The following is a 12,500-nucleotide window of genomic DNA, read 5'->3' as shown; positions in this document are numbered from 1 at the left end:
GATCATCGGCAATTCCTCATTTGGGACCCCTAGCCAGTCAAGTTCGTCATAACCAGGTACTTCGTTTGCTTTTATAATGCTGATGTCACTACTCGCTGCCTCTCGCTTATCTTCTTCACTGCACTTTGTAACGTACAAACTGACCTTCAGATTTGAGCTTTTCGCCAGCTCTATCGCTAGTTGCCTGTTAAATGTTGGGAGACCGCCCTTGGATGAACCCCACTCTCCAGCTAGAAGCATAATATTTTTGGTACAGGTTGAAGTAGTCGACGCTTTCTGAGTAGGTTCAAGAGAAGACAGCATCAGCGTCTGATTTCCTGAGATCGCGGTAGATTGGTCAGCTAAAAGAATGGGAGATTTACATTACAATTGGACAAGTGAAGAACCTGACTGGTACAAAAGTGACCCTAGTATTCAATTATACACGTAGCACGAGGTTATTGTAATAGTAAAAATCAACGTAAGCCCCATATTGAGAAGCGGGAGGAGTGGCGCGAAGTGGAGAGTTCTCGCCTCCTTCTGCGCCTTTCTGCAACTTTACGGGGCGTGATCCAGCCTTCCAGCGGTGAACACTTTAAACTGTGGCCATCGGCGTTTTCCCCATTCTATTCCGCTTAGGAAATTATATTTTGATTGATGACTTCTCTAAATCAGAGGCCGCAAAAGCCGCAAAACGTTAACGACACTCGTTTTGAAACATCGCAAGACTCGCCATGACATTCCTCGCACCTGCATGATATTTATCGTTAAAATAATACTAAAACTTCTTTGTTTGGTCATGACATTTGCTTGAAAGGCCGGCTATATACCTTCTTAATATTCTCGGCATTCAAGATACATAATTCCGTTAGCCTGTGGGTAAAAATAACGAGGAAACCAAATAGCATCGGGCGTCCATCTTTGTGCTTCGCTCGAAAACAGAGCAGCAACTCTGCAACCGGATGTGATGTCATAAATCGGTGGATCATAGGTACACGAAATTTCGCTAAGTCGTGGGCCCCCCCCCCCCCCCCTGACAAAATCGGACGACCGCTTAGCGGGAGTCCGATTTGTTTAATCACGAGTATGATTACAGACTGAATTGGACGACACGAAGTTCTGTTACCAATTATTCATAACTTTAACAAAATTTGTGATACATTAGGCTATTTTTTAAACCAAAACATAAGAAATTCGAAATTTTGTTTTGCTAGTAGTGAAAAAAAAGGCCATTTAAGCGCGCGAGTGATGGCGCGTACTGTCCAATTACTTAGGCATGACGTGTACTGTCCAATTAGACTGTCCAATTAAGGCTGAAATCAGGGCAGTTGAGAGCCAATCAGATTTGACAATTTTGTTATAGTTATGATTATTTATTTAATTAGGACAATATTACACAAGATACAGATTTCATATTTTCAGGCATATTAAGAGTATCTTCACTTGCTCGCTGCGTTTACCTTCTGACTTGATGTATAGATCACCATGCATGTCACTCGAAGATCTTACAGTAATGTAGTCATGGGTTTGTTTCTATCAACTGCAACAGTACACTGACAGTAGTCCACATTTTTTTCTGAAAAATGCGAGCTGTAAGAATGCGTGTACCTTAGTGCCAACCGTTTTTCGATGGCATAAAAAAATGGAATTCAAATTTCATTTTATTTTTCGTTTTTCTTCGGTCTTGTAAAATTTCCATTTCTATTTTTTCGTTTTTTGTCTACTCGTGACATTGAAAAACGGATTTGAATTTCGTTTTTCGTTTTCGCCGCACTTTGAAAAGGGAATTTGAATTTCGGTTTTCGTATTCCGTTTTTCGCCTTACTTTTAAAAGCGGATTTGACGTTCGTTTTTTGTTTTTCCTTTTCTCATCACTTTGAAAAACGGATTTGAATTTCGGTTTTCGTTTTTGTATTGCTTGTTATTGAAAAACAGACTGGGGTTTCGTTTGTCATTTTTGCATGAATTTGAAAAGTGGATTAATACACCAGTCATTTGAAACTCCGCCCCCACCCCCTCCCCCCCAAGGGGATGACCGGATAATGAGGGGCCTTTCACTTCATAATCACTTCATTTTTATTCCCCGGTAGGTGGGGGATACGCTAGGAATACCGGTCTTTGCCTCCCTGACCGGGGAATAAGCAGGGCAGTCACTCTGTGGTAAGCGTTTCCATTTTCGCGCGGCGTAGTAGTTTTGCATACATTTTTATCGCTTCTGGCAGCTGAGGAAATACATGTATGCTTTGTAAAGTGTCTTTTGACGCGGCTTACATACGACACGTCTTAAATAAGACACAAACTGTACCATTTATACGAGCATATAAGGAGTGTCTTAGCTGAGTCCCGTTTTCTTTAAGCCTTGAACATATTTTTTGTGCCACTTATTGGAGAAGTTAACTAGACGAGTCTTATTTTTCCCCGTTCAAGTGGCCCAATTGTTTAACACCTTATGATGTAGTAATTTGTTGTATCCTGGAAATGACGACAAGAAAGACACTTTGTAATGATTGAGTCATTCTACAAAAACTCCAGAAGACTGTAAAACTTGATTTGTAATTTTTTGTTATCTCTCATTTTGTGACCTCAAGTTGTTAAGTGTTTAAATGTTCGCCATTTTCCTTCTCCATCGAGGATATGCAAGTGTTGCGATAGCTGCGTGTTTTTTCGCGGCTATCATCATATCATTTGTTATCCATTGTTAAAAAAGGGAGTACCGTGTGTGTGTAAGACATATCATTAGGGGGGGGGGAGGGGGGAAGTTTACTACTCACTTTGGCCCCGGGGAGAGGAAAATTCACTTACTTTCAGTTACATAAAAAGTGAATGCCCGGTCAACCCCGAGGGGGTGGCCGGGGCTTCAAATGACTGGACTGGTGCAGTGATCCCTTTTTCAAGTCATGCAAAAATGACAAACGAAATTCAGATCTGTTTTTCAAAGTGATGAGAAAACGAGAAACGAAATTCAAATCCGTTTTTCAAAGTAATGCGAAAACGAAAAACAAAAACGAAATTCAAATCCGTTTTTCAAAGTAATGCGAAAACGAAATTCGAAAACTGAAATTGATACCCGTTTTTCAAAGTGATGCGAAAACAAAAAACGAAATACGAAGTGCAAAACCGTTTTTCAAACTTAGGCGAAAACGAAAAACAAAAAGCAAAATTCAAATCTGTTTTTCAGTGTCATGCGAAAACGAAAAATGGAAATGGCACTTGAATTCCCGTTTCCCATGCCATCGAAAAACGGTTGGCACTAAGGTACACGCATTTGTAAGTCATTGCTTGCAGTCACGTCTTTATTATTGACGATGGGGGAGCTAAGCAACCACAACAACGGCGGCAACAGGAACATCCAAAAAAAAAAAGAAAATTAGTTTATGAGTAACACAACAGCTCGGCACGTGCATCTCACTTTTTCATAGATTTATGTGACCTCCACAGCACTACTACGGCTTGAAACATCCTAGTGTAACGTTTCAAGAAGTGCAGAAACACAGGTCGTCAAATTTTTCTTTCCCTTTCTTAATTTGGATGCAATTCTTAAAAAATTAAACTCCAGGAACTCTCAGGTCAAGAAACCATTTCAAGTCGTTTTTAAGCGATTTTAAGGGGGATATCTGGGGGGTTTTGTAGGAAATGAAGACCTTGGTCTAATTTTCCTATAATTGAAGATATTGTTGTCTCTTACCCATCTCTTAAGTCTGGAAGCCGCTTCGAGCAGTTTTCAAGTGATTTTGAGGGGAGTCTTTGTTTTCGACATTTGGGAGGCGAGGGGTGGGGGGAGTTGTAGAAAACGAACACCCCGGTCAAATTTATTGAAAATTTCTGACACAACTCAGATCGAGATAGCCGTTTCCAGCTATTTATAAGCAGTTTGAGGGGGTCTTCATTTTTGGGTCTTAGATCTTAGGTCTTCATTTTCTATCCACCCAGGAGCCCATGATCCACTCAATAAATGGCACCAATTTTTAACTTTTGGGACTTGTTGATCAAACTACCAAAACAAAACAGCAGGATAAAGTTACAGATTTAGGCCAATAACTCTCTTCTTAAAACCCCATAATCGTGGCCTCTGTGTTAAGGTGAGGATTGATGTTTCGTTAAATTTGAGATCGCTCTGAGGTGATCATGACGAGTGGATGGATGCGGGGTCATTTTCCCGAACAGCGGTTGGTAATCAAGCAGGAAGTCCGAAGCATCGCTCTATGGTTTTTATTAAATAGCTGTGGTCACACTACAGACTTTTTACCTAGGTAAACACGACTTGTTGACAGTTTACCTAGGGAAACTTGATTTTTTAAGTGTGACCGATTTTTCCCTAGGTAACTTACCTCGGGGAAATTTTATCGTCTGGGTCTTGGATATGTCTCGAAAACAATAGAGTTTACCTTGACAGCTACCCCAAAGCAATAGCTAGGGGAAAATAAAAAACCGAGGTTGCTAGCCAATAGACGCTCATCGGCGAGGGTCTTGATGACAGAACCGGACATAGATCACGCTGTGAAAGAAATTTTGGGGGCACGAGTCGTCTGCGTCTTCGCCTTTGTTAACCTTGCAAGTTGAATTAGCGTAAGAAATAACAGCGAGATAAAAGAAAAAAACATCTCTTTGATCAGCTAGATCCCTGCACATTTTGCCTTCTTGAATTTTCGCTCCAAAAAATTTAACTTGCTTGGAAACTTTTGGAGCCGATATCACTAGTGAAACCTTCCCAGAATTTTTACCTAGGTAAAACAAAACCCGAGATGATAGCAGAATCGATCGAAAAGCGGAAATCAGTATCATGCCAGTCACACACACATACCTGTACATGTAGTGAACACGGAACTTTGCTGCGGCTGTACACAGTAATTCCTTTTTCCCTTATTGATTAATATCGTATTACCAAGCGAAAAGAAGAACTTGAAGACAGATCAAACCGCTTTCTTCCTTTGAAGACTTTGAAAATAATCTTCGTCGCCAACGTCGCGAAGAGGTTCCAGTCTGTCAACGATTAAAATCACGTGAATGACGCGCAAGTAATAGTGATCAAGTTTTCACGCCCGATTGGGTTTCACTTCTTCATAGCTCAGATATTGCCATGGAAAAATTTTTTTTTTTTTTTCTATTTAAGAAAACTAAATTCTTCCTTCCTCTCTGAGTTCTATATAATTGGGCACGTGGAATTTCCAGAATTTCAGACCGGAATTTTTGACGAATGGAAAGCGCCCATAAATTAAAAATTGCGTGACTTCAGCCCAGTCCCTAGGCGTTCTCAGCGCGGTCAATTCTACGGTGAGCTGTGACGTCAACGAGAGAGACTCTTCGGGCGGACAACGGGTCAAGAGAGAACGCCTAGCAGTCGCTGGGGACCTAAGTTTGGCGGAAGTGCAAATCACAACTGGTCGTCATTTCCTTTTTTGTTCTTGTTCATCATGTCCGGTAGTCTGCTACACAGCCGTTTTTAGAGTGTCGTCACGCAACGCTCCACGCCATTAGTGGGGAGGAGCGTTGCGTGACCTCACTAAAAACGGCTGTGTGGGACTACATGTTCGGTAGATTGGAGTGCAACTCGTAAAAGCCATTACGTTTTGGTAAGAATCAAAATTTTTATCCCTAACACATGGTGTTATAAGCTGGGACAAAAGCCGATTACCGCTCCTCGCTGGAGTCTGGCTGGGACTGGGGTTTAAGCCAGTCAGTTATCTTAGAGATTTATACAGCGACATATTCTTTGTCAACGTGTTTGCAAAGAGATGATAACGTAGGCAGCCTAGTACTAATATTATTTGCGTTTAAACTACACAGAAGGCTTATGATCAACAAATAGAAAACAAGGATTAAGATCCAGATTAGAGATGGAATGGAATGGAAGCCTGAGTGATACTTGTACTGTTCCTGGATAAGAGGGAGTCAGGGGCACCCAACGTCAATTTTCGGAAAATATCTGTTCGGAAGACGATTTGAGATCTAGAATTTTCGGACCTTTTTTTGTAAAATTTGTTGCTTGCCTACCTCTTCTAGGATTTTCGAACATCTAAAAATTGGTACTATTGCCCATTTTTAACAGAATTTTACCCTAAAAAGCTCATCTAGATTTTTCGGGAGCCTTTTTTTCTGGCAGAAATTTTCGAAAAGGTAAGGTTGATCCCTATAATTTTCGGATAGTTAGACTTTCAGCTAGGAAATCCGAACGGATGAAAAATTTTTAGGGGATAAAAATATGCCTATATCTACCGTTTAAATACTAAAATATGTTTAACAATGCTATTTTTAAGTGGTTTTGAACTATATTCTCGTTGGGTGCCCCTGGGTGTTTAGGGAACCGAGGTTTTAAGAGAACAAAAGACTGCATTTTATACTTCAATGTTTTCTTATTTCGACTCCCGGTTTCGACTTTAAAAGCCTTATCCATATTTACTCAACCCTGTCCATAAGCGCGTCACTTGGCCCTCTGTAAGATTGCCTTCTGACGCATGATCGGTATCGTGATACAAGATGGGGCGAAACTTTTAGTTGAGATGAATGGTTTGAGAAACAATATTGCCAAATGCCCATTGCCTTAAGTAAAGTTTGTAGAATACATTAATGTTCGAGATAACAGATTTTATACCGATTTTATAGAATGTAACAGTCATTTTTACAGCCTGTTAGTCTTTGAATAAGCGCATATCGGGTTTACTTAACAATGTTAACGGGGAAATAAACGGAAAAGATGTGATTTTGATTAAGATGGCCATGTCGGCTGTCTTTAAAGTTTAAACGATGAACCAGTTGCGTGACAGCATCCTTCGCAGCCGCTCGGGTCGGAGTCACCCGATGCACTTCCGGCTCGGATGGCTATGATCTTAGCCATGGAAAACCTAGACCCCACCCTCCACCCAGAAATGGTGCGTCGCGGCTTCATCCTTGATTCTGTCCAAAATTGTAGTTGTGTGAGGGCGATGCTCTTCCGGAATACAGTAACTTATGCCACGTTTAACTGCCGCATGGTTAGCTCAGTTGGGAGAGCGCCGGTCTGCTGGGAGGGGGGGGGGGAAAGAGAACTGCCAGGGAGGTTGGTGATAAGGGACGGCAAACAGCGGCTTGTCGTATTTTAGCCTTGTCGTTTTACGAGGTTGGGGACTACGTTCAAAGTATAGAAAGCAGCAAAGAGGAGCTGGCCATTGCAAGGGAAGAGGGAAACAGAAAGAGAAACATCAGTGTGCGATGTTCTGGCCAGGTCTTATCTGCGCGTCGGAGGATACAAACAGAGTATTGAGTACGGCAAAAAAGCACTGAGCATTGCCAGGTATGGGATCATTTTACGTTTCTGGGAAACTGCCCACTTACCCCTCCACTAAACCAACATTAACACTTAGTTCTTACTTAGGGCAAAATGTTGGCTTAGGGGAGGGGTAGGGCAAAAGTTTCACAGAAACGTAAAATGATCCCAGGTATGTACGAAAAAGGGAAAGAGAAATAAACGCACGTGTTGTTCTTTCAGGTTCGTATTATGAGGGTGGTGACTATCATGATCTAAGCGTAGAATGTGGCAAACGAGCCCTGAGTATTGCAAAGGAAGTAGGAAACAGAAAAAGAAAAGCGGACGCATGCGTTGTTCTAGCCTGGCCAAACACGGCATAGAATACGGAAAACAATTCGGAAACAAGCGTAAGGCATTGCAAAGGACGTGGGGAACAGGGCGCGGGAAGCTTCCGCGTGCTCTGTTTTGGGCAGTTCGTACTACGAGATTGAAGAAAACCACATAGCATAGAATAAGGTAAACAAGAGCTGGTTAAGAATTTCGGAAGGGTAGTAAAGGGAAAGACGGCAAAGAACTCATAATCGGTTTCATTATTCCTCTAACCACATGTACTTTAGAATTCAACCCCTTTTGTTGTTTTTAAATTACTGGTCAGGATGAAAAGGCGCAATAACAGCTTGACCTCGTGAAGTTTACTGACCCTAACATTTGCGATGTTATGACTTATCAGTTCTACCAAACTGTTTTTAAATAGGGAGCTTAAGCAACTACGACGACGACCACAACGACGACTTCAAAAAAACAATGGGTTTAACGATCAAAACAACAGCTCTGCACGTGCATCACGCTTTTTAGTACATTTCTTTGACGTCCACTGCACGACTACGACGTGAAACCTCCTAATTTGCCTTTTTATGGAGGGCGTGAACATACCACGACGAGTTTTTCTTCCTCTCTTTTAACTTGAATAAAATCCTTAAGAATTCAACTCCAGGAAAAGTCGCCTGCATTTGACATATTGCGCGGGTCCAAATAAACGCGATGAAATTTGAAAGAACGCAAATTCATTTTTTTACCGACGTTTTCACTCCCGTCGTCGTCGTCGTTGCTCAAGGTCCCTAATAAGTGACTGGACATTACAGTGCAAGACCAAGTAGAATCATGGCTTAAATGCCGTGTTTGAAAGAACAAGTATACCAGTGTGTTGTGATGTTTTACAATCATGCCAAGGTCATTATAGAAATCCAACATAGTGGCAAGAGTCATCCTCTTCTTCGATGAAACACACTTTCTGGATAATTGTCTGAAGCTAATTGAGGTTCAAAAACTAATTTACAATTAACCATGGCTTATAACCAGCTAGCTGTGGGGAACGTCTAAGGCGAACAGTTCATCTTAGGATTTAGAATACTGATAAATGTCCTTGTTACCTAATCAATAAGTTGTAAAGAAAACGTTTCTAACTAAACCACTTAAGGTGCCAGGTAAGTAAAACTTGCTATTCGAGAATAGTAGAAATCTATCAAACTCGTTAAATAGATTCTTTTAAAAAAAATAAACTATCCTGAAAAAACACATTGGTCATTTTTACACTAAGGACGCATTATCCGTCCGGGCGAACTTGGGCAAACATTTGTAGTTCGTCTGGTTATGCGTCTCAAGTATAAAAACTGGTTCAAGACACATCAGTTGTACGTCTGGACGAACTTTCCTTCGAAATACGTCTTGAACAACGTACCACGAAGGTAGCTCGTCTGGACGCATAATGCGTCTTGTGCCCGTCTTTATACCTGACACGCATAACCAGACGAACTACAAATGTTTGCCCAAGTTCGTCCAGACGGATAATGCGTCCTTACTGTAATAACGGCCAACTAATAATTCGTTTTAAGAAATGGAAAAAAATAAAGAAATTTAAAAATTAATGTTCAGCTGTGTTTAACCTCTAATTTTGGAGAGAAAATTAATAAAGAAATACCAAGATTTGTGGAAAGAATAAAGAGATCTAGAGAAACGGGTTTTATGGAGCACTCCGACTCGTTCATTAAACATGAGTTAACAATTCTAACTAGGCAAGAAAGTTCCTCGCGGCGCCGGTGACACAAATCTCCCATAAATCATCCGTTTTATACGGAACTGATTTAGTCTGCTACCGAACAAAAAGAATGAAAAATTTTAAAAAGACAAAAACACACAAAAATGATCTACATCTACATCTACATTTTATTACGTCGGTAAAGTCGATTAGACATCACACTATACTTACTGTTTGTAAGAAATAAAACACCTGGCAAGTAGCTAAGTAGAATAAGTGAACCTATCAAAATAAATAATATTAATAAATACAACGTCCTAGTCGTGTCTCATTTCATATTTAAGATAATTTGCTAAATTTGTTTTAAAACAGTCAAGTGACTTAGAATTTACAGTCGCTGAAGGCAAAGGATTCCTTTCACATATGAATCTAAGGGAAAAAGAGAACTTGAAAACGTCCTTGCGAATTTTGGGTATTCTATATTTAAAGACATGGCTCCTACATGTCCAGGTCTCGCTATTATATAGGTACAAGAAATTTTTATGTTTTAATATCTACAAGACTATGACTCAGTTTGTACGTTAGTGTTAATTTGTTTTTCTTTCTTCTAATTATAATTTCTAAAGTATCCCATTCCAGTTCTTTAAGTATATCTGTAATGCTAGCTGTTCGGTTGTAATTCTGGAAGCAAAAACGTGCCGCCTTTCTTTGAACTCTTTCAAGCAACATCATCAAACAAGAACGTCTGTTTACAAATTTTATAGACACCGACCTTTTGTTGACATAAAATATTTACAAACCAACTAATGGATGAAATAAGAGGATAATTCAACTGACTAAAAATCTGTAACTGATGAACTAATGGAGGTTACGAAGACGCCGATCCATGCGCATCTGGTATTAACCTGTTGAAAAAAAGTTGTTAGTGGTGTGGGGATGTTAACCAATCAGAATATAAAAAAAGGATGTACTATTTGCAGGAGGCTAACAAACCATTTTAATGCAGAGGTTTCTTATTACTTCTACAAGCTACTACAGCTTAATTACTCAGCTACAAAAAAACAAGAACTACCCGTCAGTGAAAACCAAAATGCGTTAAGTTCTACCCTTCAAGAAGGCGTTTAACGAAAAAAGTCAGCACAGAGTGATCTAGTCATACGGACTGAAAACAATACAGTTCAAGACGAGTTTGCAGTGATTTATGTCGCCCAATGTAAGGGAATTCGGATTCCGGAATCCAGAGAATTTTTGATTGTGGAATCCGGAATCATGGGCCTTGCAATCTTGAATACAGCTCAAAGAATCCGGAATCCCACTCTAATGAGATTGGAATCCGGAATTCAAGTTCAACTGATAAAAAATCATGGTACGGAAACCAGTACTTTTAATCCAGAATCCACGGCGTTGATCTGCGACTGTCTTGGATTCACTTACATGGGGCGACTGTTGATGATCCCAGATTCACGGCAAATTAACAGAAATCAAAGACAGACTATCAACATGTTATCAGTTCTAAGAAATCGTTTGGACATCTCATATCAGTATCAGCATTAAAGGCACATTTTGATATCCGTATTTATTTTTCCTTGAATGATCGTCTTTAAGTTACAACTCTTGTTACGTCTCGCTAGGCTTCACTATAAAAACTGTAAGAACACAAAACAATCACTGAAATTTCGCAATCGCTTTTTTCTTCCAAACTTATTTCTCTTTATGACTCATTCTTAGCGCAGCTTACAATATCACAACAGACAAAATTAATTTTGAAAAGAGTAAATATTTAAGTAATACAATCGATGCCTGCTGGTAAAAAGTATCACTGACTTGAAGTTCTCTCAAAGCTTCTCCCAGGGAGAAGAACAATCTGACTCTTTATAAACTTTTATTTATTTTTCTCTTTGAAGACTAGATCTTCATTCCTTGATTTTTCTGCTTCATTCAAACCCGTAATAAATAGTAAACCTCTAGTTAATACGAAAACTCATATAAAGCTGAGTCAACTTGTGACTGTTTCTCAAAACTTCGCCGGCTTTAAACTTTGAAAGTTTATTCATTAGTCAAGCTTAAAGGTGCAAATTAAATTTTAAACAAACTTAACCGAATAAATACTGATTCTACAGCTCAACCAGCACTTTGAAGCCGGCTAAAGCTACAATCGGTGACAAAATTGTTGAGACATTGTACTCAAATAGGGTAACTTCGGAGAACAAAAGAATCCGCACCCCTCCCCTGTCCCCTCCATTCAAAGTTGGGGTGTTTGTTGTTTTCTATAGGTAGCTAGAACAAGGGCACAACATTGCACGGAGGGGATGGGGGAGGAATGCTATATTTTCTCCTTTTGAAGTTAGTAAAACGTAAAAAAGCCCAGCTTTGGGCGAAGTGTCTCAACTCATTTTGTCCCCGATTGTCTGAATCGAAACCTAAACGCTGTTGTCCTATTAGCAGCGGTTAGGAGACGATAACTAGTTGAGCTTACTATATTCACCGGGTCGTTATACAGAAGATAGATAAGATACCCATATAATCCCTTTCCTGTGTTTCTCGAGGGTAAATTAGTTTTGACAATCTTTGTACACGCGTTCGCAAAGGAAGCTGGATGGAGAAATTTGGAGACTTTCCACGAACAGAAAAATTCTTTTCCTTCCACTAGAAGATACTTTCTGGACAACAGGGAAGCTGGTCGTACAGAAATAATTTTAAAAATGAGGGATAGGTTTTCAGGATAACAAAAATGTATGTTCGTTACTCATTTTCGACGGCAATATTTAACACGTGCTATAACTCCAAATTCTCTTCTTGCTGTATAAATCACACATTTAGACATTCATTTAAAACATACCTGGGAATTGGCTTGGGTAAGTGAAGGAAATCTCTGTAAGACACCATCGAAGTTCAGGAATTTTCATGGTAGGCTGGCGGTAATTGTCTGTATTGTGTAAACACTTCCAATTTCGAAACGCACATAAATAGATATTTACAGCCTAAAGGCTCGTTTTTCGTAGGTCTTGTAGGTTTTTCCTTTGCAAAATTGCTTTTTTCAATCAAAGAATGAGGTAAAAAGGTCAAACTGGGTCAATTTTAGCCATTTTGAAACACTGAACTTTACCTGCCGCACAGGTAGCCTAAGCTCGAAATATGGGCATCGGCGAGCATCGGCATTCAAAGTATAAGGATTTGTATGGGAAAAAAACCTATCGTTTCCGTAACCTACGAAAATGAAAGGATTTCAATAAAAAAAAAAACAGCTCACCTTACTTAAAATGT

At 39.8% G+C, this 12,500-nt stretch overlaps 3 protein-coding genes across 4 annotated transcripts in view; all 3 read right to left on the bottom strand.

Moving 5' to 3' along the window:
- The window catches only part of LOC140945455 (uncharacterized), a 105,747-nt gene that overhangs the window by 35,488 nt on the left and 57,759 nt on the right, over positions 1 to 12,500 (bottom strand). The gene's annotated exons all lie outside the window — the stretch shown is intronic.
- Positions 1 to 12,500, bottom strand: part of LOC140946141 (uncharacterized) — a 106,540-nt gene that overhangs the window by 47,113 nt on the left and 46,927 nt on the right. The gene's annotated exons all lie outside the window — the stretch shown is intronic.
- LOC140946663 (uncharacterized) overlaps positions 1 to 12,500 on the bottom strand; it is a 42,060-nt gene that overhangs the window by 1,571 nt on the left and 27,989 nt on the right. The window contains exon 10 of the mRNA XM_073395771.1: positions 1 to 341. This exon is cut by the window's left edge and continues 913 nt beyond it. Coding sequence (XP_073251872.1) covers positions 1 to 341 — 341 coding nt within the window. The remainder of the gene's footprint in view (positions 342 to 12,500) is intronic.

This window comes from Porites lutea, chromosome 8, assembly GCF_958299795.1.
Source record: "Porites lutea chromosome 8, jaPorLute2.1, whole genome shotgun sequence".
NCBI lineage: Eukaryota > Metazoa > Cnidaria > Anthozoa > Scleractinia > Poritidae > Porites > Porites lutea.
The sequence above is the reverse complement of the archived record's forward strand: the minus strand, read 5'-3'. Positions and strand labels throughout refer to the sequence as shown.